Source organism: Bos indicus, chromosome 25, assembly GCF_029378745.1.
Source record: "Bos indicus isolate NIAB-ARS_2022 breed Sahiwal x Tharparkar chromosome 25, NIAB-ARS_B.indTharparkar_mat_pri_1.0, whole genome shotgun sequence".
Lineage (NCBI taxonomy): Eukaryota > Metazoa > Chordata > Mammalia > Artiodactyla > Bovidae > Bos > Bos indicus.
This window is the reverse complement of record NC_091784.1, coordinates 20,472,734-20,500,660: the sequence shown is the minus strand read 5'-3', so window position 1 is coordinate 20,500,660 and position 27,927 is coordinate 20,472,734. Positions and strand designations below refer to the sequence as shown.

Below are 27,927 nucleotides of genomic sequence, written 5' to 3'. Positions count from 1 at the left end.
CCTGGAGAATCCCATGGGTAGAGGAGCCTGGCAGGCTAAGTCCACCGGGTCACAAGGAGTCAGACATGACTGAGCATGCAGGAATAGAGTAATATTCCATAGTATGACTGTAACAGAGCTCACTAGTTTTATTATAAATGGGTGCTGAATTTTCTCAAAACTTTTTCTGCATTAGTTGAGATTAAAAAGCTGAAAAATTGGCTTAAAACTCAACATTCAAAAAACTAAGATCATGGCATCTGGTCCCATCATTCATGACAAATAGGGGAAAAAAAATGGAAATGGTGACAGACTTTATTTTCTTGGGCTCCAAAATCACTGCAGATGGTAACTGCAGCCATGAAATTAAAAGACACTTGCTCCTTGGACTTACAGCTGTGACAAACCTATCAGTTCAGTTCAGTTCAGTTCAGTCACTCAGTCGTGTCCGACTCTTTGCGACCCCGTGAATCACAGCATGCCAGGCCTCCCTGTCCATCACAAACTCCCAGAGTGCACTCAGACTCATGTCCATCGAGTCAGTGATGCCATTCAGCCATCTCATCCTCTGTCGTCCCCTTCTCCTCCTGCCCCCAATCCCTCCCAGCATCAGAGTCTTTTCCAATGAGTCAACTCTTCGCATGAGGTGGCCAAAGTACTGGAGTTTCAGCTTTAGCATCATTCCTTCCAAAGAAATCCCAGGGCTGATCTCCTGTAGAATGGACTGGTTGGATCTCCTTGCAGTCCAAGGGACTCTCAAGAGTCTTCTCCAACACCACAGCTCAAAAGCATCAATTCTTCAGTGCTCAGTCTTCTTCACAGTCCAACTCTCACATCCATACATGACCAGAGGGAAAACCATAGCCTTGACTAGATGGACCTTTGTTGGCAAAGTAATGTCTCTGCTTTTGAATATGCTGTCTAGGTTGGTCATAACTTTCCTTCCAAGGAGTAAGCGTCTTTTAATTTCATGGCTGCAGTCACCATCTGCAGTGATTCTGGAGCCCCCCAAAATAAAGTCTGACACTGTTTCCACTGTTTCCCCATCTATTTCCCATGAAGTGATGGGACCGGATGCCATGATCTTCATTTTCTGAATGTTGAGCTTTAAGCCAACTTTTTCACTCTCCACTTTCACTTTCATCAAGAGGCTTTTTAATTCCTCTTCACTTTCTGCCATAAGGGTGGTGTCATCTGCATATCTGAGGTTATTGATATTTCTCCCGGCAATCTTGATTCCAGCTTGTGTTTCTTCCAGTCCAGCGTTTCTCATGATGTACTCTGCATTTAAGTTAAATAAGCAGGGTGACAATACACAGCCTTGACGTACTTCCTTTTCCTCTTTGGAACCAGTTAACCTATACTCCATATTAAAAAGCAGAGGCATCACTTTGCCAACAAAGTTCTGCAGAGTCAAAGCTATGGTATTTCCTGTAGTCATGTATGGATGTTAGAGCTGGAACATAAAGAAAGCTGAGTGCCAAAGAATTGATGCTTTTGAACTGTGGTATTGGAGAAGACTCTCAAAAGTCCTTTGGACAGCAAGGAGATCAAACCAGCCAATCCTAAAGGAAATCAACCCTGAATATTCACTGGAAGGACTGATGCTGAAGCTGAAGCTCCAATACTTTGGTCATGTGATGTGAAGAGCTGACTCATTGGAAAAGATCCTGTTCCTGGGAAAGACTGAGGGCAGGAGGAGAAGGGGGTGACAGGGAATGAGATGGTTGGATTGCATCATTGACTCAGTGGACATGAGTTAGAACAAACTCTGGGAGATAGTGAAGGACAGGGAAGTCTGGCATGCTGCAGTCTACGGAGGTGCAAAGAGCTGAACAGGACTGAGTGACTGAATACCACCAACACCACCATGGAAAACAGTATGGAGATTCCTTAAAAAATTAAAATAGGGCTACCATATGATCCAGCAGTTCTATTCCTGAGTATTTTTCAAAGAGCAAAATACTCATTTTAAAAATATACATGTGCCCCAGTTTTCACAGCTGTATTATTTACAATAGCCAACGTGGAAGCAAGATTAATGTCTATCCACAGTTAAATAGATAAAGAAGATATCATACACGGGAATATTACTAAGCCACAAAAGAATGAAAATTTGCCATTTGCAACATCATAGATGGACATGTTGCTTAGAGAAAAGACAGAGAAAGACAAATACTGCTTGCTATCACTCAACTGTGGGATCTAAAAACAAAACAAATGACTACAACAAAGCAGACACAGACTCACAGATACAGAGAACAAACTCGTAGTTATCAGTGGGAGAGAGGGAAAGAGGGAGGGGCATATAGGGGTAAGAATTAAGGAATACAAACTATTAGTTTTAAAATAATGAGCTACAAGGACATATTTTACAGCACAGGGAATATAAACAAATTTCATAACTTTAAATGGTGTATAATCTATAAAAAATTTGAAACTCCATGCTGTATACCTAAAACTACTATTTTAGGTATACAGCATGGAATTTTGATAAGGATTGTGATGAATCTAGGTAGCTATTGGTAGTATGATTTAACAAATTAGGTCTTCCTGCCCACGAACTTAGGGCTTCCCAGATGTTGCTAGTGATAAAGAATCTGCCGGACAACGCAGGAGACGTAAGAGATGCAGGTTTGATCCCTGGGTTGGGAAGATCCCCTGGAGGAGGGCACAGCAACCCACTCCAGTACTCTTGCCTGGAGAACTCCATGGACAGAGGAGCCTAGTGGGCTACGGTGCATAGCATCACAAAGAATCAGACATGAATGAAGCAATTTAGAACACATCTGCACACCCATGAACTAGGGCTGTCTTTCCTTTTATTTTGGTCTTCATTTCTTTCAGCAATGTTTTGTAGTTTTCAGTGCACATTCTTTGCACTTCCTTGGATAAATTTATTCCTCAGTGTTATATCCTCTCCTCTGTCTACTTTATCATTAAGCCCATCCCAGTTCAGTTCAGTTCAGTCTCTCAGTCGTGTCTGACTCTTAGGGAACCCATGGACTGCAGCACGCTGGGCTTCCCTGTCCATCACCAACTCCCGAAGTTTACTCAAACTCATGTCCGTTGAGTTGGCGATGCCATCCAATCATCTCATCCTCTGTTATCCCCTTCTTCTCCCGTCTTCTTATCCTCCTGATACTGGGAATCTTTCCCAGTATCAGGGTCTTTTCCAATGAGTCAGCTCTTCACATCAGGTGGCCAAAGTATTGGCATTTCAGGTTCAACATCAGTCCTTCCAATGAATATTCAGAACTGATTTTCTTTAGGATGGACTGGTTGGATCCCCTTGCAGTCCAAGGGACTCTCAAGAGTCTTTTCCAACACCACAGTTTAAAAGCATCAGTGCTTCAGCACTCAGCTTTCTTTATAGTCCAACTCTTAGATCCATTCATGACTACTGGAAAAACCATAGCCTTGACTAGATGGACCTTTGCTGGCAAAGTAATGTCTCTGCATTTTAATATGCTGTCTAGGTTGGTCATAATTTTTCTTCCAAGGAGTAAGCATCTTTTAATTTCATGGCTGCAATCACCATCTGGAGTGATTTTGGAGCTCCCCAAAATAAAGTCTGCCACTGTTTCCCCATCTATTTGCCATGAAGTGATGGGACTGGATGCCATGAGGTTAGTTTTATGAATGTTAAGGTTTAAGCCAACTTTTTCCCACTAGGTTGTTATTTGTTACTGAATTTACTGCTTATAACTTCTTGTTTATAACTTTTATTTCTCTGCTTATATTTCCTATATTTTCATTTGTTTCAAAACAGTTTTTAATTGCTGTTGAAACGTGTCTTATGATGGTTGCTTTAAAATCTTTCTCAGATAATTCTAACCTCTAATTCATCTCAGTTCTCATATCAGTAAATTGGTTCTTGGTTCGACAGATGATTTTCTATTTTATTTTGTTAATTTTGTCTATTATTTTAGGAGACTCTGGATCCTATTTAAATACTTTATTATATAAGGCAGTCAGCCTATTTTATGCAGCAATGGCTAATTTCAATGACAATTTAATTTCCAGAGCTCTTTAAGTACTAATTTTGGTCTCATAGTTTATGTGGTTCCATTGGGGCTCACACTGGTTCCTGTTATTTCTGCCTAAAGGAATACGAGTTTTCCTTCTAGGGGCAGAGGAGGCACAAGGCATAAAGACCTTCCCAGGCTAGACCTTTTCTGTGGCTGAGTTCCTCATGCCAATTCTGCCTGTTTTGCTTTGGGGGCTCCCAATATAAGACAGGATACTCAGCCCACAAGAGGGAAGAGGCTTTCCTGCTTGGGCACATGTGGCAGGGACCTGCCTGTATGGGACAGACAATTCTTTCTGAATGTGGGACTTCTTGTGGTGGAGTTTCCCTATCACGGTTCCTTGACTGCCCTCATGTATCTGAACAGGAAAAGAGAGTCTCTGGCCCATAGACATTGCCACTTTTTTGTAGCTGGGACCCTCTTGATGGTTCCACTGGCCCACCCACTCGAGTCTTGCATTGAGGGATGTCTTAGGCTGGAGGTGATGAAGAGGCTTCTAGACTGGGATATTTGTGGCTGAGTACCTCTTGCTCATGTGTTTCAGTATATATTAGCAGGGGAAGGGCTTGGTAAGGAAGGAGAGTGTTTTTCCTGGCCACTAATAGTTATCAGGGCTCCCTATCCATTCCTCATGCTAGATGTGTCAGAACTGTCTAATGTTAGAAATGCTTCCATTTGATGTGGAATGGCATGAGGCTACTTGCTGCCCTCTATTGCTAGGCTGGAGGTCAGATAATGCTGGGTCTTGGCTGTCATCTGTTGGCTGTGATACATTAAGATGTGTGCCCCTGTGCTGCTCCTCTAGGCATGAGGTCTTAAAACAACTTGCAGTGTTCTTATCACTTTTCAGAGTTTTGCTTTGCCTTCGCATTACATCCAGCTGTGCTTAGTGAGGAATGACAGAAAGAACTGAGTCCCCACCATCTTGTCCAGACCAGAAGTCAACAGTGTCTTTTGATGATAAGAAGTTTCTAAAAGTTTGATAAAAGTTAATCTATTAATTTTTTCTTTAATGGTTATCACTTTCTGTGATCTAAAAAATTCTGCTACTCCCAACTAAAGATGATACTTGTCTTTGCTTTACTCTAAAAGCACTGGGTTTAGCTTTGACATTTAAATCTAAAATTCATGAGCTAATTTTTTGTGTGTAGTAGGAGGTCAGTTCAAGTTTCATTTTTTCCATATATACATCCAATCATTACAGCACTATTTATTAAAACATCTTTCTTTCCCCGTAAGATTTTTGGTGCCTTTGTATTTCTATTTTTAAAAATGAATGAATGAATGAATTAGGCTGCACCAGGCCTAGTTGTGGCATGTGGTATCTTCGATCTTTGTCATGGTATGTGTTATCCTTCATTTGTGGCCTGCAGGATCTTTTAGTGAAATGAGGAATCTTTAGCTGTGGCATGTGGAATCTTTAGCTGCTGCATGCAGGATCTTCAGTTGCAGCATGTGACTTCTTAGTTGTGGCATGTGCGACCTAGTTCCATGGCCAAGGATTGAACCCAGGCCCTTGCACTGGGATCACAGAGTCCTAGCCACTAAATCACAATGAAGTCCCAAATGACTATGGGCTTTCTGTTCTGTGTCATAGATATATTTGTTGATCATATGCCAGTATTACACTTCAATGATTATTGTAGTTTTAAATGTTTTATATACGTCTTCTGACTTTGTCATTTACAAAATGGTTCTATATATTTTAAGTCCTGTGAATTTGCATTTACATTTAGACCAGATAAACAGGAAGTGACAAGCATTCTAAATGCCTTAGTAAGATATTTTCTTACCACAGGTTGAGAGATAAAGCCTATAAAGATTCAGGACCTTGCTAACTGGTGAGCTTTTTATGGGTCCAATGGTCTCTGAGGTATGCCAGGATATATCCTCAAAGAGTAGTTTTGCTGTACACTGTACTCCTAACCACTCAAAAGAAACACTGTAAAAAGAGATGGGCCTTTTTTTTTTTTTTGATGAGCCTGTTTTTCAAAATTTTGGTGATGGCATATACCACAAAGAGAACTGGTCAGATCTATTTATGATGTAAAAATTTTCAGTGGAGTCCAGAAAAAGAAATGGGTCTGCAATAGGGGTAAAGGCACACAATATGCCTCCAGCAGGGGACCTGTTTTATAGTTAAGGAGATACAATAATGGGCACCTGAACCACTGGGTCTATAGTTCTTACCATATGCCATTATGACTCAGAAGCAGCAGACCTGAGAGAAGAAACTGAAAATGCCTGTTCAATTTCAGATAAGGATAACACTCTGTTAATCTGGGACACTGTTCTATAGGATGTGGCCTATGTAACAATAATTGGTATATGGCTCTATGTTCTTGGTAAAACATAAGGGTAGGGGAACCAAGGCTTGGAAGTAGAACTGGCCCTTCTAATCACTCCCAGAGGCCTACTTGTGGAATTTATACATCCCATCCTTACAAGCTCAAGTTCTGCTGCATTAAAGGCCTTGTTTTCTGGGGTAGCAGACTTTTACGAGGAGATACAGTAAAGCTTCCACCAAATAGCTGTATGATTATCACCTAGTATTACTGAGCTACTCACACTGGTACGCTGGCAAATAAACAAATTACGATATGAGAGGAACCAATTAATCATGATTAAGGTTGCTATTGTTCCCTGGTAGCTCAGAGAGTAAAGTGTCTGTCTGCAATGCAGGAGACCTGGGTTCGACCCCTGGGTCAGGAAGATCCCCTGGAGAAGGAAATGGCAACCCACTCCAGTACTCTTGCCTGGAATATCCAATGGACAGAGAAGCCTGGTAGACTACCGTCCGTGGGATCGCAAAGAGTCGGTCATGACTGAGCGACTTCACTTTCACTTTACATAATGAAAACAGTGAGGTACACGGGGGCACCTCTTGGTGCTTACTTTTCCATAGAAAACAGTTAAGACCATTTGCAGCGACTATGACCTGATAGCTAAAGGCTCAATAAGGGAATGGTTTGTCTAAACAGGTAAGCTAAATCCTCTGAAGTGTTTGTCAAGAGTGACTAAAATCTAAATTGTGAATGTGTAAATATTTCCTTATATAAAAACACTTTTGTTGAAATGCATTCAGTAGTGTCTGTTCCCATATGAATTCTGACTAACAGAAATATGCGCAGGTTGTGATGAAGACAGAAAAGAAAGGGATAGGTGGAAGCTGAATGGGAGTTTGAATGGGAATTCACAGTAGCATTTGTACAGCAGAGAAAATGTGACCAAAGACCCAGAAACAAAAAGCAATACAGTGTTTCCAGGTAATTTCTGGAAGTTAAGTACTGTTGGAACATAAAAAGTTTGGTAAGGAGGATCAGAGATAGCCAAGTACTAGGGTACTGATAGCCATATATTTGTGCAAAGGACTCTGGACATTGGAAGTCACCAAAGTCTTTTCATCAGGACAGTGACATGATTGATCATATCTGAGATTTAGTTTGATCATTGTGGATCATTGTAAATGAACAAAAGATCTGTCAAGAAAGTCACATAAGGGACTTCCCTGGTGGTCCAGTGGTAAAGAATCCACCTTCCAATGCAGGGGATGTGGGTTTGATCCTGGTCAGGGAACTAAGATCCTGTATGCTGCAGGGCAACTAAGCCTGCAGGCTACATACCACAACTAGAGAAGACTTCGTAATGCAAGGAAGAGCCCGCATGCCATAATGAAGACTCAGCATAGTCAAAAGAGTAATAATAAATAAAATTAAAAAATAAAAAGTCACCTAAGATGTGGGAAAGCTGGTAGACATTAGATGGTCTATGCTATACATGAAATCATCAATAGAAATCAAAAGGTTTTAGAAAAATCATCAAAACAGACCACGCAGAATGCAATACATTAGATCCCCAGAACTTACTCATCTTAAATATTTCACCACACACAAAGCTGGTAATTCTGTGAGGTGAGGAATATATCAGCTAACCTTGCTGTGGTAATCATTTTGCAATATACACATTTCAAATCATCACATTGCATATCCTAAATTTAACAGTGTTACACATAAAAAGAAAGTGAAAGTGAAGTCACTCAGTCGTGTCCAACTCTTTGCGACCCCATGGACTGTAGCCTACCAGGCTCTTCCATCCGTGGGATTTTCCAGGCAAGAGTACTGGAGTGGGGTGCCATTGCGTTCTCCAGGGGATCTTCCTGACCCAGGGATTGAACCCAGGTCTCCCGCATTGCAGGCGGACGCTTTACCATCTGAGCCACCAGGGAAGTTCTATACATGAATTATATCTCAATAAAGCCAGAAAAACAAACAAACAAACAAACAAAAAAAAACAGACCAAGCACCTGAGCACATGATGTGATGTCATAAACCTAGTTCAAACTTTTGGTGACACAAGCACAGTCAGTCAGAAATAAGAAAGAAAGTGAACTCGTTCATTTGTGTCCGACTCTTTGCGACCCCATGGACTGTAGCCTACCAGGCTCCTCAGTCCATGGAATTTTCCAGGCGAGACTACTGGAGTGGGTTGCCATTTTCTTCTCCAGGGGATCTTCCCAACCCAGGGATCGAACCCAGGTCTCCTGCACTGCAGGCAGAAGTTTTACTGTCTGAGCCACCAGGAAAGCCTTATTATTCAGCAATAAGATGAAACTTAAAATAGCACTGAAGACACTTTGAGCCAATGTATATTGTTGAGCCTAAACCTATATCAGTATATGGATAATTCTGACTTAGTAAATAGAAGTTGGCACAAAAGAAAAGTCATGGAAGGATGGGACACACAGAAAGAATATATATATTGTCCTACTAGTGGTTTTATTAATCTTGCCTTCTGCTGACAAGCATCTGTTTTCTAAATATAGAATTTGGCTCCATGTGGAGCTGTTATAGATTGCCCTTTATTTTCATCACCACCAGGAGACAATGTTTATAAGATCTGCCAAGGAAAGCACTATCTTTTTCTTTCCTTCTCTTGGGTTATGCTATCATCTAATCTGGATCAATGTGGGTTAGCCTTAGAGTTTTCTCTATAGATTTATGAAAGGACTTAAATTCTATGTCTCATTCAAAGAAAAGGCTCTATCCATGCTTGTGTTTCACTACCTTTTGCAAAACTAGAAGCACTGTATGAGTAGTCCAAGTGTCCCATGAATCAGAAGTCCTGTGCATGAAAGATACAATTCTTCCCTTATTAGCATATTTCAAAACCTACAAACACAGACATCCTTAAAGCTACTCAAATCTGGATTCATATTCTTGCTTTATTTTATACAAGTAGTTTGATCTTGGGAAAATTAGTTTCTTCACTAATAAAATAGGGTAGATAATACAAAATTCATTAAAATCATAGAAACTAAAAATCCAATTCCAAGAAAACTATTTATTTAGAAAACTTTAAATACAACTTTCTCACCTGAAGTGGCAATGGATCATGCCTATTTTTGAAGTCACAGTCAAAAACAATGGCAGCCAGCACTTTATGAGCTCGATAGTCATACTTAATGTACTTCTCAAACTCAATTTCTGAAGAAAAGCCTTGAACTACAGAGAAGTAAAATTGTTCACTTAAATAAAAACATATGATAATCCCTTCTGAGAGAAAATATATTAGTTTACATGGACAAAAACGTTCTATGCAAATATGCAAATTTGAAAACACTGTTTCTTAAATACTGGTATCACAACAACTTAATGGATATTTGGGGTTCAAAATATTTTGATAAAAACTTTTATAAAATTTTATTGCAATTTTAAATAATCACTATAAAGCACATATAAAGATAAGTCATTAGTGGTGAGGGAAATGCAAATTGAAATCACAATGAAATCACTTTACATCCACTGAGATGACTATAATCAAAAAGACAGAAGATAACAAGTGCTGGAGAGGATGTGGAACCTTCATTCACTGCTAATCAGAATGTAAAATGGTATAATGACTTTAGATAACAGTCTGGCATTTCCTTGAAAAGTTAAAAATAGAGTAAACATATGACACATTTATTCCACTCTTGGTATATAACCAACAGAAATGAAAACATATGTCTACATAAAACCCATAAATGAATGTTTGTAGCAGTATTATTTATAGTAGCCAAAAGGTAGAGACAACTCAAATGTCCTTCAACTGATGAAAGATATATTGTACCAATTAAATGCAGTGTATCCATACAATGGAATATTATCTGACAATGAAAAGGAATAAAGAACTGATGCATGCAACAACATGGGTTAACCCTGAAAACATTTTAAGTGTAAGAAGAGAGTCATGAAAGACCACATATTGCATTTTATAAAGTTGATATAAAAGGTTTATATGTAAACAATTTATATTATAGGTTCATATGTAAACCATTTATTTATATAAAAGATTTATAATAGGCAGATCTGTAGAGGTAAAAAGAGATTACTGTTTTTCTTATCTTGATAGGGATGGATAATTGTGGGGCTATGACTAAAGATTTTGGAATTTATTTTTGGTGATAAAAATGCTTTAAAATTATTTGTGGCAGTGGTTGCACACCTCTGTGAATATATTGAAGCCACTGAATTACACACTTCAAATGGGTGAAAATATGGAATGTGCGTTATATCTCAAAAAGGTTACTTAATTAAGAGAAACAAATCAGGAGGTGATCACTTTGTGCTTTAAAAAACACAACTCATTTGATGGCTCAACACCTGTATAGTTATAATACAGGAAGGAGTCATTCAAGATAGAAATTTTCTAATCTGAACAAGAGAGGAAAAAAAAGATTAGACAAAAGTTGAACAGAGCCTTAACAACCTGTGGGACAATACAAAATGTATCATCATAGTCTTAGAGGAGAAGAAAGACGGCCATGTTAAAAAACAATTTTAAAAATAATTATTGTAAAGTCCCCCAACTTTGTGCAACATATAGATTCAAAATGCTCAGTGAACCCCAAAGAAAAACACCAAAAGAAATCCACTGCTGCTGCTGCTGCTGCTGCTGCTGCTAAGTCGCTTCAGTCGTGTCCGACTCTGTGCCACCCCATAGAAGGCAGCCCACCAGGCTCCCCCGTCCCTGGGATTCCCCAGGCAAGAACACTGGAATGGGTTGCCATTTCCTTCTCCAATGCATAAAAGTGAAAAGTGAAAGTGAAGTCACTCAGTCGTCTCCGACTCTTAGTGACCCCATGGACCACAGCCTACCAGGCTCCACCATCCATGCGATTTTCCAGGCAAGAGTACTGGAGTGGGGTGCCATTGCCTTCTCCAAAGAAATCCACAGACACATCATAATCAAACTTTTGAAAAATAAAGACAGAAAATATCTTGAAAGCAGCCAGAGAGAAATGTTAAAATTGGGCAGTGTGATACATCCAACTTTATTCTTATTCTTTTCCCTATACTGTTTCAGCTCCATCAAAAATGTTAATGATAAGCTTTACATAAAACTTTAATTTCTAACCTTTTATACTGATGTTTAGATTCCTCTTCACATTCTCAGTGATTTCTTTTACCACATCAATATTAGAAGGCACATAAATCAATTCCCATCTTTCATCATTTTGGAGGAATGAAGGCAGAGTACTGATGGGTTGAGAAGTAAAAGTGTAAGGCCCAGCAACAGTTATATGAATAACAGCACGTAAGAGCAAAAGCATCATTGGAAACGCCAATGCAGTTAGGACTTCCAATATTAAATTAAAGAACTGCCTCCTCTAGAAGAGGAACAAAAAGATTGTGTTAATTAACTTAAGAGTACACATTCAAAGCAAATAGATAGTTCTATGATATTAAGTTTCTGCCAGTTTCACCCTGAAACAGCTAAAGTTCCATATCACCCCTCCAACTCCCCTAACCAGTTTTCTTATAGGTCAGACTATACTATTGATTAATGAAGTTTCATACATTTGGAAGAGCTACTTTCAGCTCTGGAATTGATTTTTCAAGTGTGTGCATGTATATAAACCCACCCCCACCCACACCCAAAATCCAAACTGCACCACATGGGCATTTATGAACATTTTCCAAGGATACCTTTACATACCTTTAAGGTAAAATTTTTCCAGAGGAGCACTGCAAACTGGTTGAGTGTCAATAAATTCATTCTTCTACAAAAAGTGTATGTTCGATTCCAGCAATGGAGAAAAAATTTTTTTAATGTTAAGTTACCTAATAATGTGAACATGAAGCGAACAACAGTATTACTTCTTTCTCCTAATTTTCTCCTTAATCAGTCTCAAAGTTTGATAGCAAAAATGATTTTGTGTTTGAAATAAAATTAAATTGCTTTTATTTTTCTGTTCAATAATTTCCTTAATATCTATAATGTTCTAATGTGGTCAGAAAACAAAGAAGTAGCTAAACAAATGTGGTTCCATTTTTCAAGATGGCATAAGCAAACAGGATCTGATATTCTTATGATACTTTCCAAGACCAGATGGCTTCACAAGTAAATTCTACTAACACCAATCTTTCTCAAACTTTTCAAAAAATAGAAGGGTAGGGGAACATGTCCAAATTCATTTTAGGAGGCCAGAATTATGCTGATATCAAAGCCACATAAGGACACTATGAGAATACTACATGCAAATATTCCTGATAAATAAAGATGCAAAACTCCTCAAAACACTTGAGCAAACCAAATCCAATAGCACAATTAAAGCCCCACTGATCATGATCAAGGGGATTTATCCTTGGAAGGTAAGGATGGTTCAGTATATGCAAATCAATAAATGTAATACACTAATTACTAAAATAAAAGATAAAAATCATAAAATAATCTCAACACAGAAAGAGTAACAAAATTCAACACTCTTCAATAATAGAAACACTCAACAAATTATGTACACAAACAAGGTACTTTAACATAATAAAGGCATATATGAAATGTCCACAACTGACATCATACTTAACACTGAAAAACTGAAAGTGTTTTCTCTTAAAATCTAGAGCAAGACAAGGATACCCATTATTGCCACTTCTATTCAACACAGTAATGGATGTTTTAGCCAGGACAATTATGAAACATATCCAAATCATAAGGGAAGAAGTGAAACAGTCTGTATTCATTGATAGCATGATCTTATACAGAGAAAACCCAAAGGATTCCACACAAAAAACCCTTTGGATCAATCAAACTAATAAAAGTAATCATAGGAATCCAGGAATGCTGCAGAACACAAAAATAAACATACAAAATCAGATATGTTCCTACAGACTAATAACAAGCCATCCAAAAAGGAAGTTAAGGAAACAAATCTCACTTACACTAGCATCAACGAATAATATACTTAGGAAGCTGGAAACAGGATGCCAGAGTAGAAGGACATGAGTTTGCTTCCTCTCATGAAAACACCTAAATCATACTTAACTGCTGAACAATGATCAACAAAAATGACTAGAACCTACCAAAAAAGATACTCTACATCCAAAAACAAAGAAGCCACAACAAGACAATATGAAGCATGCATTCACAATAAAATCTCATACCACCCAGATGGGCAACCCACAACCTGGAAAATATATTACAGAGACTGTCTCACAAGATTGAGACAGACCCCCATATGAGGCTCCCCAGACTGAGGGTCTGGTTTCAGAAGAAGTCCCCAGAACATCTGACTTTGAAGAACAGTGGGGCATGATTGGGGGAACTCCACAGGACTGTGAGAAGCAGAAACTCCACTCTTGGAGAGCACACACAGGGTCTTAGGTATGTATGCCAGGACCCAAGGAAAAAGTAGTAACTTCATAGGAACCTGCTGCAGACCAACATGCTGATCTTACAGGGTCTCCTGGGGAGGCAGAGGACAGCTGTGGCTCACTGAGGAAATGAGGACACGGGTGGCTGAGGTTCTAGGACATACTCACTGGTGTGAGCTCTCCTGTAGGCCACGACATTGACACCAAGCTACAGCCTCTGGGATGTCTCAGGCCAATAACAATAGGGTGGGAACATAGCCCCACTCATCAGGAGACAGGCTGCCTAAAGTCTTCCCAAGTCGAGAGTCACCTCTAAACAAACCCTGAATACAGCCCTGTCCACTGGAGGGACAAGACCCAGGTCTATCCGCCAGTGGGCAGGAACCAGTCCCTCCCACCAGGAAGCCTACACAAGATTCTCAGACCAAACCCTCACAACAGAGGGGAGACAACAGAAGAGCAACTGCAATCCTGCACTTGCTGGAATGAAGACTGCAAACACAGAAAGTTAGACAAAATGATGTAGCAGAAGAATATGTTGCAGATGGAGGAAGAAGATATTAATAAAACTCCAAAAGAACACCTAAGTGAAGAGAAGATAGGCTAGAATCTACCCAAAAAATAACTCATAGTAATGATAGTAAAGATGACCCAAAATCTCAGAAAAAGAATTGAGGAGCAGACCAAAAAGATACAAGAAATCTTTAACAAAGAGCTAAAAGAAACAAAGAACAACAACAACAACAACAACAACAAAACAGTTGGAGAATACAATACCTAAAATGAAACACACTAAAAGGAGTCAATAGTAGGAAATGAGACAGAACAGATAAGTTGGCTTGAAGACAGAATGGTGGCAATTATTGCCACAGAACAGAATAAAACAAAAGAATTAAAGAACTGAGGACAGTTTAAGAAACTTCTGTGGCAACGTTAACACATTAGTCCCAATGTTAAACATTTGGGACGCTTGCATTATAAGGGTCCCAAAAGTTGAAGAGAGAGAGAAAGGGCCTAAGCAAAAATTTAAAGATATAAGCACTGGAATCTTCCATAGCATGGGAAAGGAAACAATCACCCAAGTCCATAAAGTGCAGAGAGTCCCAAACAGGATAAACCCAAGGAGGAAAATGCTAAGACATATACTAATCAAACTGACAAAAATTAAATACAATGAAAAAATATTAAAAGCAACAAGGGGAAGCAACAAATAACACACAAGGGAAATCCCAGCTGGTTTTTCAGCAGAATTCTGCACACCACAAGGTTGTTGGTGTTCAGTTGCTAAATTGCGTCCAGTTCTTTGCAACCCCATGGACTGCAGCGTGCCAGGTTTTCCTGTCCTTCACTATCTCCCAGGGGTTTCTCACACTCATGTCCACTGAGTTGGAGACACCATCCATTCATCTCATCTTCTGTCGCCTCCTTCATCTCCTGCCCTCAATCTTTCCCAGTATCAGGGGCTTTTCCAATGAGTCAGCTCTTCACATCAGGTGGCCAAGGTATTGGAGCTTCAGCTTCAGCATCAGTCCTTCCAGTGAAAATTCAGGTTTGATTTCCTTTAGGGGCCAGAGACGAGGCCTGATCACTCAAAGCTTTTGTGTGGCAGAAGTTTTATTACAGTGAAAAAGGGACAGAGAAAGCTTCTGACACAGACATCAGAAGGGGTACGGAGAGTGCCCACCATGCTAGTCTTATCTAGGCCTTATATACTTCTTCTACTGGTTACTAGTAATAAGAAAGGTCTTACAAGACCCACTCCCACAATATCCATCTTAAGGTAACAGGATTATTTAAGGTTATTTGTTCTCTGCTCAACATTATTTCCTCATTTTTTAAAAAAAATGGGCATAGTTCTACTTACATTACAGAGATGCTATATGGCCTATGAAAAACATTCAAGAAATGATAATCCTCTTCCACTCTATGTAAGAGATGTTCTGAGGGAATTAAAGTTTAGGGCTCTTTAAGAAGGAGGTGAGCATTCTTCCTGTTGCTTTTCTTAAGCCTTGTGCAACAATGTATCTTGCCCAAGAACTGGCCTTTCAGTTCAGTTCAGTTCAGTGGCTCAGACCTGTCCGACTCTTTGCGACCCCATGAATCGCAGCACACCAGGCCTCCCTGTCCATCACCAACTCCCGGAGTTCACTCAGACTCACGTCCATCGAGTAGGTGATGCCATCCAGCCATCTCATCCTCTGTCGTCCCCTTCTCCTCCTGCCCCCAATCCCTCCCAGCATCAGAGTCTTTTCCAATGAGTCAACTCTTCGCATGAGGTGGCCAAAGTACTGGAGTTTCAGCTTTAGCATCATTCCTTCCAAAGAACACCCAGGACTGATCTTCTTTAGAATGGACTGGTTGGATCTCCTTGCAGTCCAAGGGACTCTCGAGAGTCCAAAATCACAGTTCAAAAGCATCAATTCTTCGGTGCTCAGCTTTCTTCACAACCCAACTCTCACATCCATACATGACTACTGGTAAAAACCATAGTCTTGACTAGATGGACCTTTGTTGGCAAGTAATGTCTCTGCTTTTGAATATACTATCTAGGTTGGTTATAACTTTCCTTCCAAGGAGTAAGCGTCTTTTAATTTCATGGCTGCAATCATCATCTGCAGTGATTTTCAGTTCAGTTCAGTTCAGTCACTCAGTCACGTCCGACTCTTTGTGATCCCATGAATTGCAGCACGCCAGGCCTCCCTGTCCATCACCAACTCCCAGAGTTCACCCAAACTCATGTCCATCGAGTCAGTGATGCCATCCAGCCATCTCATCCTCTGTCATCCCCTTCTCCTCCTGCCCTCAATCCCTCCCAGCATCAGAGTCTTTTCCAATGAGTCAACTCTTCGCATGAGGTGGCCAAAGTACTGGAGTTTCAGCTTCAGAATCATTCCCTCCAAAGAAATCACAGGGCTGATTTCCTTCAGAATGGACTGGTTGGATCTCCTTGCAGTCCAATGGACTCTCAAGAGTTCTCCAACACCACAGTTCAAAAGCATCAATTCTTCGGCGCTCAGCCTTCTTCACAGTCCAACTCTCACATCCATACATGACCATTGGAAAAACCATAGCCTTGACTAGACGGACCTTTGTTGGCAAAGTAATGTCTCTGCTTTTGAATATGCTATCTAGGTTGGTCATAACTTTCCTTCCAAGGAGTAAGCGTCGTTTAATTTCATGGCTGCAGTCACCATCTGCAGTGATTTTGGAGCCCCAAAAAATAAAGTCTGACACTGTTTCCACTGTTTCCCCATCTATTTCCCATAAAGTGATGGGACCAGATGCCATGATTTGGAGCCCCCTAAAATAAAGTCTGACACTGTTTCCACTGTTTCTCTATTTCCCATGAAGTGATGGGACCGGATGCCATGATCTTCATTTTCTGAATGTTGAGCTTTAAGCCAGCTTTTTCACTCTCCTCTTTCACTTTCAGCAAAAGGCTTTTGAGTTCCTCTTCACTTTCTGCCATAAGGGTGGTGTCATCTGCATATCTGAGGTTATTGATATTTCTCCCGGCAATCTTGATTCCAGCTTGTGCTTCTTCCAGCTCAGCATTTCTCATGATGTACTCTGCATATAAGTTAAATAAGCAGGGTGACAATATACAGCCTTGACGTACTCCTTTTCCTATTTGGAACCAGTCTGTTGTTCCATGTCTAGTTCTAACTGTTGCTTCCTGACCTGCATATAGGTTTCTCAAGAGGCAGGTCAGGTGGTCTGGTATTCCCAACTCTTTCAGAATTTTCCACAGTTTATTGTGATCCACACAGTCAAAGGCTTTGGCATAGTCAATAAAGCAGAAATAGATGCTTTTCTGGAACTCTTGCTTTTTCCATGATCCAGCGGATGTTGGCAATTTGATCTCTGGTTCCTCTGCCTTTTCTAAAACCAGCTTAAACATCTGGAAGTTCACGGTTCCCGTATTGCTGAAGCCTGGCTTGGAGAATTTTGAGCATTACTTTACTAGCATGTGAGATGAGTGCAATTGTGCAGTAGTTTGAGCATTCTTTGGCATTCCCTTTCTTTGGGATTGGTAGCTTATCCTTTTCCACCAGATCTTCCCAACCCAGGAATCAAACCAGGGTCTCCTGCAGGCAGATTGAAAGCAGATTCTTCACCAACTGAGCTTCCTAATCAGATTCCTTTAACCCATTTTGGCTTCCTGGATTAGGAAGCCAAAATGGATTAAAGGCTCCAAACAAAAGACATAGATTGGCTGAATGGATAAAAAACAAGACCCTATATAGGCGGTCTACAAAAGACCCAACTCACACCTAGGGAGACACACAGACTGAAAGTGAGGGGTTGGAAAAAATATTCTATACAAATGGAAATAAAAAGAAAGTGGAAACAGCAACAGTCATATCAGACCTGTGGTGGATTCATTTCGATATTTGGCAAAACTAATACAATATTGTAATGTTTAAAAATAAAATTAAAAAAAAAAAGAAAAAAAAATAAAGACTGTTACAAGAGACAAGGAAAGACACTATATAATGATCAAGGGATCAATCCAAGAAGATATAACAATTAGAAATACATATGCACCCAGCACAGGAGCATATCAATACATAAAGAAAATGCAAACAAGTATTAAAGGGGAAAACAGACAGTAACACAGTAATAGTAGGAGACTTTCAGTTCAGTTCAATTCAGTCACTCAGTTGTGTCCGACTCTTTGCGACCCCATGACAACATGCCAGGCCTCCCTGTCCGTCACCAACTCCCGGAGTTCACCCAGACTCATGTCCATCGAGTCAGTGATGCCATCCAGCCATCTCATCCTCTGTCGTCCTCTTCTCCTCTTGCCCCCAATCCCTCCCAGCATCAGAGTCTTTTCCAATGAGTCAACTCTTCGCATGAGGTGGCCAAAGTACTGGAGTTTCAGCTTTAGCATCATTCCTTCCAAAGAAATCCCAGGGCTGATCTCCTTCAGAATGGACTGGTTGGATCTCCTTGCAGTCCAAGGGACTCTCAAGAGTCTTCTCCAACACCACAGTTCAAAAGCATCAATTCTTTGGCGCTCAGCCTTCTTCACAGTCCAACGTGTTTCCTTATTAATTTTCTATCTGAATGATCTGTCCATTGGTTAAGGGGTAGGAGACTTTAATATCCCTTAACCAATGGACAGATCATTCAGATAGAAAATTAATAAGGAAACACAAACTTTAAATCATACATTGGACCAGTTTGACCTAACTGATATCTACAGGGCTGCAGCTGCTGCTAAGTTGCTTCAGTTGTGTCTGACTCTGTGCGACCCCATAGATGGCAGCCCACCAGGCTCCCCCGTCCCTGGGATTCTCCACGCAAGAACACTGGAGTGGTTGCCATTTCCTTCTCCAATGCATGAAAGTGAAAAGTGAAAAGTGAAAAGTGAAAGTGAAGTCGCTCAGTCGTGTCCTACTCTTCACAACCCCATGGACTGTAGCCTACCAGGCTCCTCCATCCATGGGATTTTCCAGGCAAGAGTACTGGAGTGGGTTGCCATTGCCTTCTCCATATCTACAGAGCATTTCATCAAAAAACAGTAGATTTCACTTTCTTCATAAGTGCACATGGAAAATTCTCCAGGACAGATCACATCTTGGGTCACAAATCAAGCCTTGATAAATTTTTAAAAAATGAGATTATTTCAAGCATCTTTTCTAACCACAGCATTGTAAGATTAGATGTCTACTACAGGGGAAAAAACTGTACAAAACACAAACACATGGAGGCCAAACAGTATGCTTCTCGTCAACCCAAAGGTCACTAAAGAAACTAAAGAAGAAAACAAGAAATACCTAAAAGCAAATGACAATGAAAACACAATACAAAACCTATGAAATGCAACAGAAGTAGTACTAAGAGGATAGTTTATGGTAATACCTGCCTATCTCAGAAACAAAAGAGACATCAAATAGACAACCTAACCCTACCCCTAAAGCAACTAAAAGAGAACAAAACCCCCACAAAGTTAGTAGGAGGAAATCATAAAGATCAGAGCAGTTAATAAGTGAAAAAGACATGAAAGAGACAAGAGCAAAAACCATAAAACTAAAGTTGGTTCTTTGATAAGATAAACAAAATCGACAAACCATTAGCCAGAACATCCAGAAAACAAGGGAGATGAAGCAAATCAATAAAATTAAAAATGAGAAAGGAAAATTTACAACAGAAAATGCAGAAATACAGAGGATCATAAAAGACTACTATTAGCAACTATATGCCAATAAAATGGACAACCTCGAAGAAATTGACAAATTCTAAGACATGTACAGCCTTCCAAAATAGAACCAGTAAGAAATAAAAGCCATTAACACCAATCACAAGCAGGAAATTTGAAACTGTGATTAAAAAAAATAATAATCTTCCATCAAACAAAAGCCCATGGCCAGATGGCTTCACATGCAAATTCTACCAAAAGTGTACTGAAGAGGTAACACCTATCCTGCTCAAACATCCAGAAAATTTCAGAGGAAGGAAAACTCCCAAACTCATTCTAGGTGGCCACCATCATCCTGATACCAAAACCAGACAACGTACTATCAAAAAAGAAAATTACAGGTCAATATCATTAATGAATATAGATGAAAAAATCCTTGACAAAATTCTAGCAAACAGAATCCAACACGTTAATAGGACCATACATCATTATCAAGTAGGCTTTAACCCAAGGATGCAAGGATTGTTCAATATATGCAAATTAGTCAATGTGATATACTGTATTAACAAATTGAAAGATAAAAACCATATGATCATCTCAATAGATGCAGAGAAAGCTTTTGACAAAATTCAACACCTATTTATAAAAACTCTCCAGAAAGCAGGCACAGAAGGAACATACCCCAACATAATAAAAGCCATATATGACAAACCCACAGCAAACATTATTCTCAGTGGTGAACAACTGAAGGTGTTTCCTCTAATATTAGGAATGAGATAGGGGTGCCCACTCTTTCCACAATTATTTAATATATTTTTGGATGTCTTAGACATAGCAGTAAGAGAAGAAAAATAAATTTAAAGAATCCAAACTAGAAAATAAGTAAAACTTTCACTGTTTACAGATGACATACTATACATAGAAAACCCTAAAGATGCCACCAGAAAATTACTATGACTAATCAATGAATAAATATTGTAAAGCTTCAGGATATAAAATTAATACACAGAAATCACTTGTATTTCTATACATTAACAACAAAAAAAATCAGAAAGTGAAATTAAGAAAACAATCCCATTCACCACTGCAAATAAATAAATAAATAAATAAAATATCTAGAAGTGAATCTACCTAAAGAGACAAAAGATCTGTATGCAGACAACTATAAGACACTAGAAATAAATCAAAGATGACATAAACAGATTGAGAGATATACCATGTTCTTGGATTGAAAGAATATTGTGAAAATGACCATATTACCCAAAACAATCTACACATTCAGTGCAATCCCTTTCAAACTAACAATGGTATTTTTCACAGAACCAGAACAAAAATATTCAATTTGTATGTTCACACAAAAAACACTGACTACCCAAAGCAACCTTGAGAAAGAAAAATGAAGCTGGAAGAATCAACCTTTCTGATTTCAGACTATACTCCAAAGTTAAAGTCATCAAGACAGTATGGTTCTGGCACAAAAACAGAAATATAGACCAATGGAACAAGATAGGAAGCCAGAGACAAGCCCACACACCTATGGATACCTTATCTTTGACAAAGGAGGCAAGAATACACAATGGAGAAAAGACAGCCTCTTCAATAAGTCGTGCTGGGAAAACTGGACACTTCTGAATGAAAAGAACACTTTTCTTTCAAAGCAAAAGAACAAAGAATGAAACTCGAACACTTCCTAGCACCAAATGCAAAAATAAACTCAAAATGGATTAAAGACTTAAATGTAAGACCAGAGGGCTTCCCTGGTGGCTCAGACGGTAAAAGCATCTGTTTGCAATGCAGGAGACCCAGGTTCGATCCCTGGGTTGGAAAGATCCCCTGGAGAAGGAAAGGGCAGCCCACTCCAGTATTCTTGCCTGGAAAATCCCATGGATGACGGAGCCTGGTGGGCTACTGTCCATGGGGTCCCAAAGAGTTGCACATGACTGAGGACTCTTCTCTCCTTCTCCTAAGACCAGAAACTATGAAGCTCTTAGAGGAAAACAAGTCAGTACACTCTTGACATAAATCCAGCAAGATCCTCTATGACCCACCTTCTAGAGTAATGGAAATAAAAACAAAAATAAAAAATGGGATCTAATTAAACTTAAAAGCTTTTGCATAGAAAAGGAAAGAATAAACAAGATTAAAAGATAACCCTTAGAATGGGGGAAAATAATTACAACAAAATAACTGACAAAGGATTAATCTCCAAAATATATAGGCAGCTTCATTTCAGTTCAGTTCAGTTGCTCAGTCGTGTCCAACTCTGTGACCCCATGAACCACAGCATGCCAGGCTTCCCTGTCCATCACCAACTCCCGGAGTTTATCCAAATTCATGTCCATTGAGTCAGTGATGCCATCCAACCATCTCATCCTCTGTCGTCCCCTTCTCTTCCTGCCCTCAATCTTTCCCAGTATCAGGGTCTCTTCACATCAGATGGCCAAAGTATTGGAATTCCAGCTTCAACATCAGTCCTTCCAGTGAACACCTAGGACTGATCTCCTTTAGGATGGACTGGTTGGACCTTCTTGCAGTCCAAGGGACTCTCAAGAGTCTTCTCCAACACCACAGTTCAAAAGCATCAATTCTTCAGCACTCAGCTTTCTTCATAGTCCAACTCTCACATCCATACATGACTACTGGAAAAACCATAACCTTGACTAGATGGACCTTTGTTGGCAAAGTAATGTGTCTGCTTTTTAATATGCTGTCTAGGTTGGTCATAACTTTCCTTTCAAGGAGTAAGTGTCTATTAATTTCACCACAGAACTCAATATCAGAAAAACAAACAGCCCAATCAAAAAATGGCAGAAGACCTAAATCCTAAATAGATATTTTTCCAGTGAAGACATACAGATGGCCAATAAACACATGAAAAGTTGCTCAGTTTCACTTATTATTGTGCATGTGTGTGCAGTCGCTCAGTCATGTCCAACTCTTTGCGACCCCATGAACTGTAGCCTGCCTGGTTACTCTGTCCAGGCAGGTTATCCAGGCAAGAATGCTGGAGTGGGTTGCCATGCCCTCCTCCAGGGGATCTTCCCAACCCAGGAGTTGAACCCAGGTCTCCCACATTGCAGGCAGATTCTTCACCATCTGAGCCACCAGGAAGCAGAGAAATGCAAATCAAAATACAGTAAGGCATCACTACACACCAGTCAGAATGACCATCATCAAAAAAATCTACAAACAATAAATGCTGGAGAAGATATGGAGACAAGGCAACCCTCTTGCACTGTTGGTGGGAATTTAATTGATACAGCCACTATGAAGAACAGTATGGAAATTCCTTAAAAAACAAAAAGCTACCATATGACCCAGCAATCCCACTACTGGGCATATACCCTGAGAAACCCATAACTGAAGAAGACACATGTACCCCAAAGTACCAGCACTATTTATAATAGCTCAGACATGGAAGCAACCTAAATGTTCATAGATGGATGAATGAATAAAGAAGTTTTGATACATATATACAATGGAATATTATTAAGTTGTAAAAAAGAATTAACTCAATCAGTTTTAGTGAGGTGGATGAATTTAAAGCCTGTTTTACATAGTGAAGTAATTCAGAAAGAGAAAAACAAACATTGTATATTAATGCATATATAGGGAATCTAGAATACAGGTATTGATGAATCTATTTGCAGGGAAGGAATGAACATGCAAATATAGAGAATGAACTTGTGGACATGGTGGGGGAAGGAGAAAGTAGTATGAATGGTGAAAGTAGCATAGACATATACACACTACCATGTGTAAAACAGATAGTTAGTGAGAAGTTGCTGTATAACACAGGAAGCCTAGGCCAGGGCTCTGTAATTACCTAGAGGGGTGGGGGTGAGCATAGGGAGGCTCAAGACAGGGAGGTGAGATATATATATATATAATTATGGTTGAATTACATAATATTGTAAAACAATTGTACAGGTAATTAATATATTATAAAATATTATATAGGTTATATATATATAATTATGGTTGAATTACATAATATTGTAAAACAATTTTCCTCCAATTAAAGAACAAATTAAAAAAAAGTATTTACCCAACTTTGGAATACCTAAATACATCACTTGAATACTAACAGATATGAAAGGATAAAGAGACAACAATACAATAATAGTAGAGGACTTCAATACCTGACTTTCAAAAACATAGATATCATCCAGAGAGAAATTTAATTAGGAAACATTACAATTGAACTCTACCTTAGAGTAAATTGACCTAACAGAAATATGAGGAACATTCCACTCAACAGCAGCATATTCTATAGTGCACATGGAACATCCTCCAGAAGAGATCATATATAGGTCACTTAACAAGCCTTAGGAAATATAAGAAGACTGAAATCATACCAAGTATCTTTCATGAACGCAATGGTAAGAAATAGAAATCAATAATAAGAAGTAAACTGAAAAATTTACAAATGTGTGATAATTAAACAATACACTTCTGAACATTCAACGAATCAAAGAAGAGAGGGAATTCAAAATATATCTTGAAACAAACAAAAAAGGAAACACAACATACTAAAACTTATGGGATGCAGCCAAAGCAGTTCTAACAGGGAAGGTTATATCAATGTAAAAACTGAGAGAAAAGATCTCAAACAGACAACCTAACTTTAAACCTCAAGAAATTAGAAAAAGAGCAAACTAAGCCCAAAGTTAGAAAAAGGAAGGAAATAACAAAGGTCAAAAGCAGAAATAAATGAAATAGGGTCCATGAATACCACAGAAAAGGTTAACAAAAATAAGAACTTTAAAAAGAAAAGATAAACTGACAAAGCTTTATTACACTAATAAAAGGAAAGAAGACTCAAAACTAAATAAAAAATGAAACAGGTGACTTTACAATTGACACCACAGTAACACAAAGGATAAGGGAATACCATGAACCTAGAAGAAATTGGTAAGTTTCTAGAAACATGCAACCTACTAAAATGGAACTACAAAGAAATAGAAAATTTGTACAAATCAATAATGAATAAGGAGATTCAGTTCAGTTCAGTTCAGTCGCTCAGTTGTGTCTGACTCTTTGTGACCCCATGAATCGCAGCACGCCAGGCCTCCCTTGTCCATCACCAGCTCCCGGAGTTCACTCAGACTCACGTCCATCGACACAGTGATGCCATTCAGCCATCTCATCCTCTGTCGTCCCCTTCTTCTCTTGCCCCCAATCCCTCCCAGCATCAGAGTCTTTTCCAATGAGTCAACTCTTCGCATGAGGTGGCCAAAGTACTGGAGTTTCAGCTTCAGCATCATTCCTTCCAAAGAAATCCCAGGGCTGATCTCCTTCAGAATGGACTGGTTGGATCTCCTTGCAGTCCAAGGGACTCTCAAGAGTCTTCTCCAACACCACAGTTCAAAAGCATCAATTCTTCGGCGCTCAGCTTTCTTCACAGTCCAACTCTCACATCCATACATGACCATAGGAAAAACCATAGCCTTGACTAGATGGACCTTTGTTGGCAAAGTAATGTCTCTGCTTTTGAATATGCTATCTAGGTTGGTCATAACTTTCCTTTCAAGGAGTAAGAGTCTTAATTTCATGGCTGCAGTCACCATCTGCAGTGATTTTGGAGCCCCCCAAAATAAAGTCTGACACTGTTTCCACTGTTTCCCCATCTATTTCCCATGAATAAGGAGATTAGATTAGTAATAATAAAAAAATCTCCCAAACAACAAAAATGTCCAAGATCACGTGGTTTCACTGATGAATTCTACCAAGCTCCTTCAGCCACCACACATTTAAAGAAGAATTAACACCAATCATTTTCAAAGTCTTCCCAAAAAATGAGGAGGAGGGAACATGCCTAAACTCCTTTTACAAGGACATCAAAGACTGATAGATACACTACAAGAAAAGAAAACAGAGGTTAACACCTCTGATAATTATAGATGCAAATAGTTTCAACTAAATACTAGCAAAACAAACTCAATAGCATATTAAAAGGATTGCAGACTAAGATCAACTGAGATTTATCCCTGATAGCAAGAATGATTTAATATGTGGAAATCAATAAAAGTGACACACTATTAATAGGCTGAAAGACAAAATTCTCAATGGATGCAGAAAAGGCATTGCAAAATTTTTCTGTCACGATAAAAACTCTCAACAAATTGCATACATTAGGAATGTAACTCAACATAATAAAGGCTATATATGATCAACTTACATAGTACTGAATGTATTAGAATCAGAGGCAGAGAAAAATATATGTGAAATCATACAAAGTTGAACTAATAGTAACAGCAATACATCACGGTAGAAGGGTCAACACAGAACGAGGAGGCAATATGACACTGGACCACCATATAATATATATATATATATATGTATAATATATACATATATTTAATACACTGCTAAGTCACGTCAGTCGTGTCCGACTCTGTGCGAGCCCATAGATGGCGGTCCACTAGGCTCCCCTCCCTGGGATTCTCCAGGCAAGCATATTGGAGTGGGTTGCCATTTCCTTCTCCAGTGCATAAAAGTGAAAAGTGAAAGTGAGGTTGCTCAGTCGTGTCCGACTCTTCGCGACCCCATGGACTGCAGCCCACCAGGCTCCTCCGTCCATGGGATTTCCCAGGCAAGAGTACTGGAGTGGGGTGCCATTGCCTTCTTCATATTTAATATAATACAATATATATTGTATAATTCTTAATTATATATATAATTCTTATATAATATATAAAAAGTAATACACATGGGCTATTTAGGAGTTGTTTTTCTGGTTTAGTTTTGTTTTGGAGGGGAGCAGAGAGAGTTGTGGACGGTTTTTAATTTTTTTCTCCTTTTTTTTTTTTTTTGAGGGGGGACATCGGGGTAAGGGGGAGAATGCACTTTCAGGGTGGAAGTTCTGAGTGCTGGCCATGGGGTCGGCCCCTCGGGGAGTCTTGGGAGCATTCCCCTGAGCAGGGGAACTTGGGAAGAAAGACCAAGGTCTGGGAGGTTCTGACACTCACCGTTCAAGCCTCTCAACCGCCACCACCTCCACCTTTACCTCAGAAGCTGCTCCGCCCAACGCCCTACTCTCAAGCAACCGGCCCTCTCCCCCCCGCCCCCGCAGGTTTGAGGCACCTGCCGCGCGTGCATGCGCAGCTTTCAGCAAAGCGGCACCGCCTCCGCCCCTTCCCCGCGCAAGCGCACACCCATCCCGGTCTCAAGCTAGCCTCAACCAGCCCAGAGCCCACCCCTGCTCTTCCTGTCTCCTCAGCACCAGTCAACCCTCTCCTTCCTCCCTTTTCAGCCTACTTCACCCCATCAACCACGCTGTCCTCAAGGCCCTACCTTGGCGCCCTGTCGCTTGCTCTCCAGGTTCCTTGCCAATGGACCCTACTGGACGACCCCACAATCCTCCACAACTCGCGGGCCCCCCTCTTTTATATGTCAAGGTCATCTCAGGATGTTTAAGGAGAGAGTCTGTCGAGGTTAAACAGACAACTTCCAGAGGTGAGGTACAGGTACAGGGCCCTGCAACCCCCCAGAGGCTGGCCACCCAAAAGCTTCCCCCCACCCCTATCGTCTCGCGGGCGTATGGCACGCAGCCCTTTTCTCCAGCCTGATCAGCCTACCCCTACCCTAACCCTACCACCCGTCAGCACGTGGCCCTCTGCCCTGTCCCACCAGGTTTCCGGTTCACCCACCAGCAAACCTTTCTCCTGCTCCCCAGTTTCGTTGATGCTTGCTCCTCTTGGCAGACCCCACCCGATTGCCCAGTTCCAGTGTAACTTAGTGAATCACAGGTTTTGAATTCTGACTGTCTGAGGGCAAATCCTCTCTGCACTGCTCTGTGAAAGTGTTAGTCGTTCAGTCGTGTCCGACTCTGCGAATCCATGGATTGTAGCCCGCCAGGCTCCTCTGTCCTTGGATTTCTCCAGGCAAAAATAATGGAATCGGTTGCCATTCCCTTCTCCAGGGCATCTTCCCGCGCCACGGATTGAACCTAGGTCTCCTGCATTGTAAGCAGAGTCTTTACCATCGGAGCCACCAGGAAAGCCAAGTATCAGTTTGTTGCCTCTCAAGGGGCCAAATAGACTTTTGTTCTTGAACTGACAGATTAATCTTTGTCAGGAGAGGGCGCTGGGGGAACACTGCAGGACAATGAGCACTCGTTAAGAGTGCTTTAAAT

At 40.1% G+C, this 27,927-nt stretch overlaps 1 protein-coding gene across 1 annotated transcript in view; it reads right to left on the bottom strand.

Annotated features, from left to right (window-relative positions):
* Positions 1 to 15,862, bottom strand: part of LOC109578125 (phospholipid-transporting ATPase ABCA3-like) — a 204,253-nt gene extending 188,391 nt beyond the window's left edge. The window contains exons 1-3 of the mRNA XM_070779778.1: positions 11,988 to 15,862; positions 11,406 to 11,658; positions 9,384 to 9,511 (exon numbers count right to left, since the gene is read on the bottom strand). Of these exons, the coding sequence (XP_070635879.1) occupies positions 9,384 to 9,511; positions 11,406 to 11,658; positions 11,988 to 12,128 (522 nt within the window). The 5' untranslated portion in view covers positions 12,129 to 15,862. The remainder of the gene's footprint in view (positions 1 to 9,383; positions 9,512 to 11,405; positions 11,659 to 11,987) is intronic.
* Positions 15,863 to 27,927: the final 12,065 nt, after the last annotated feature.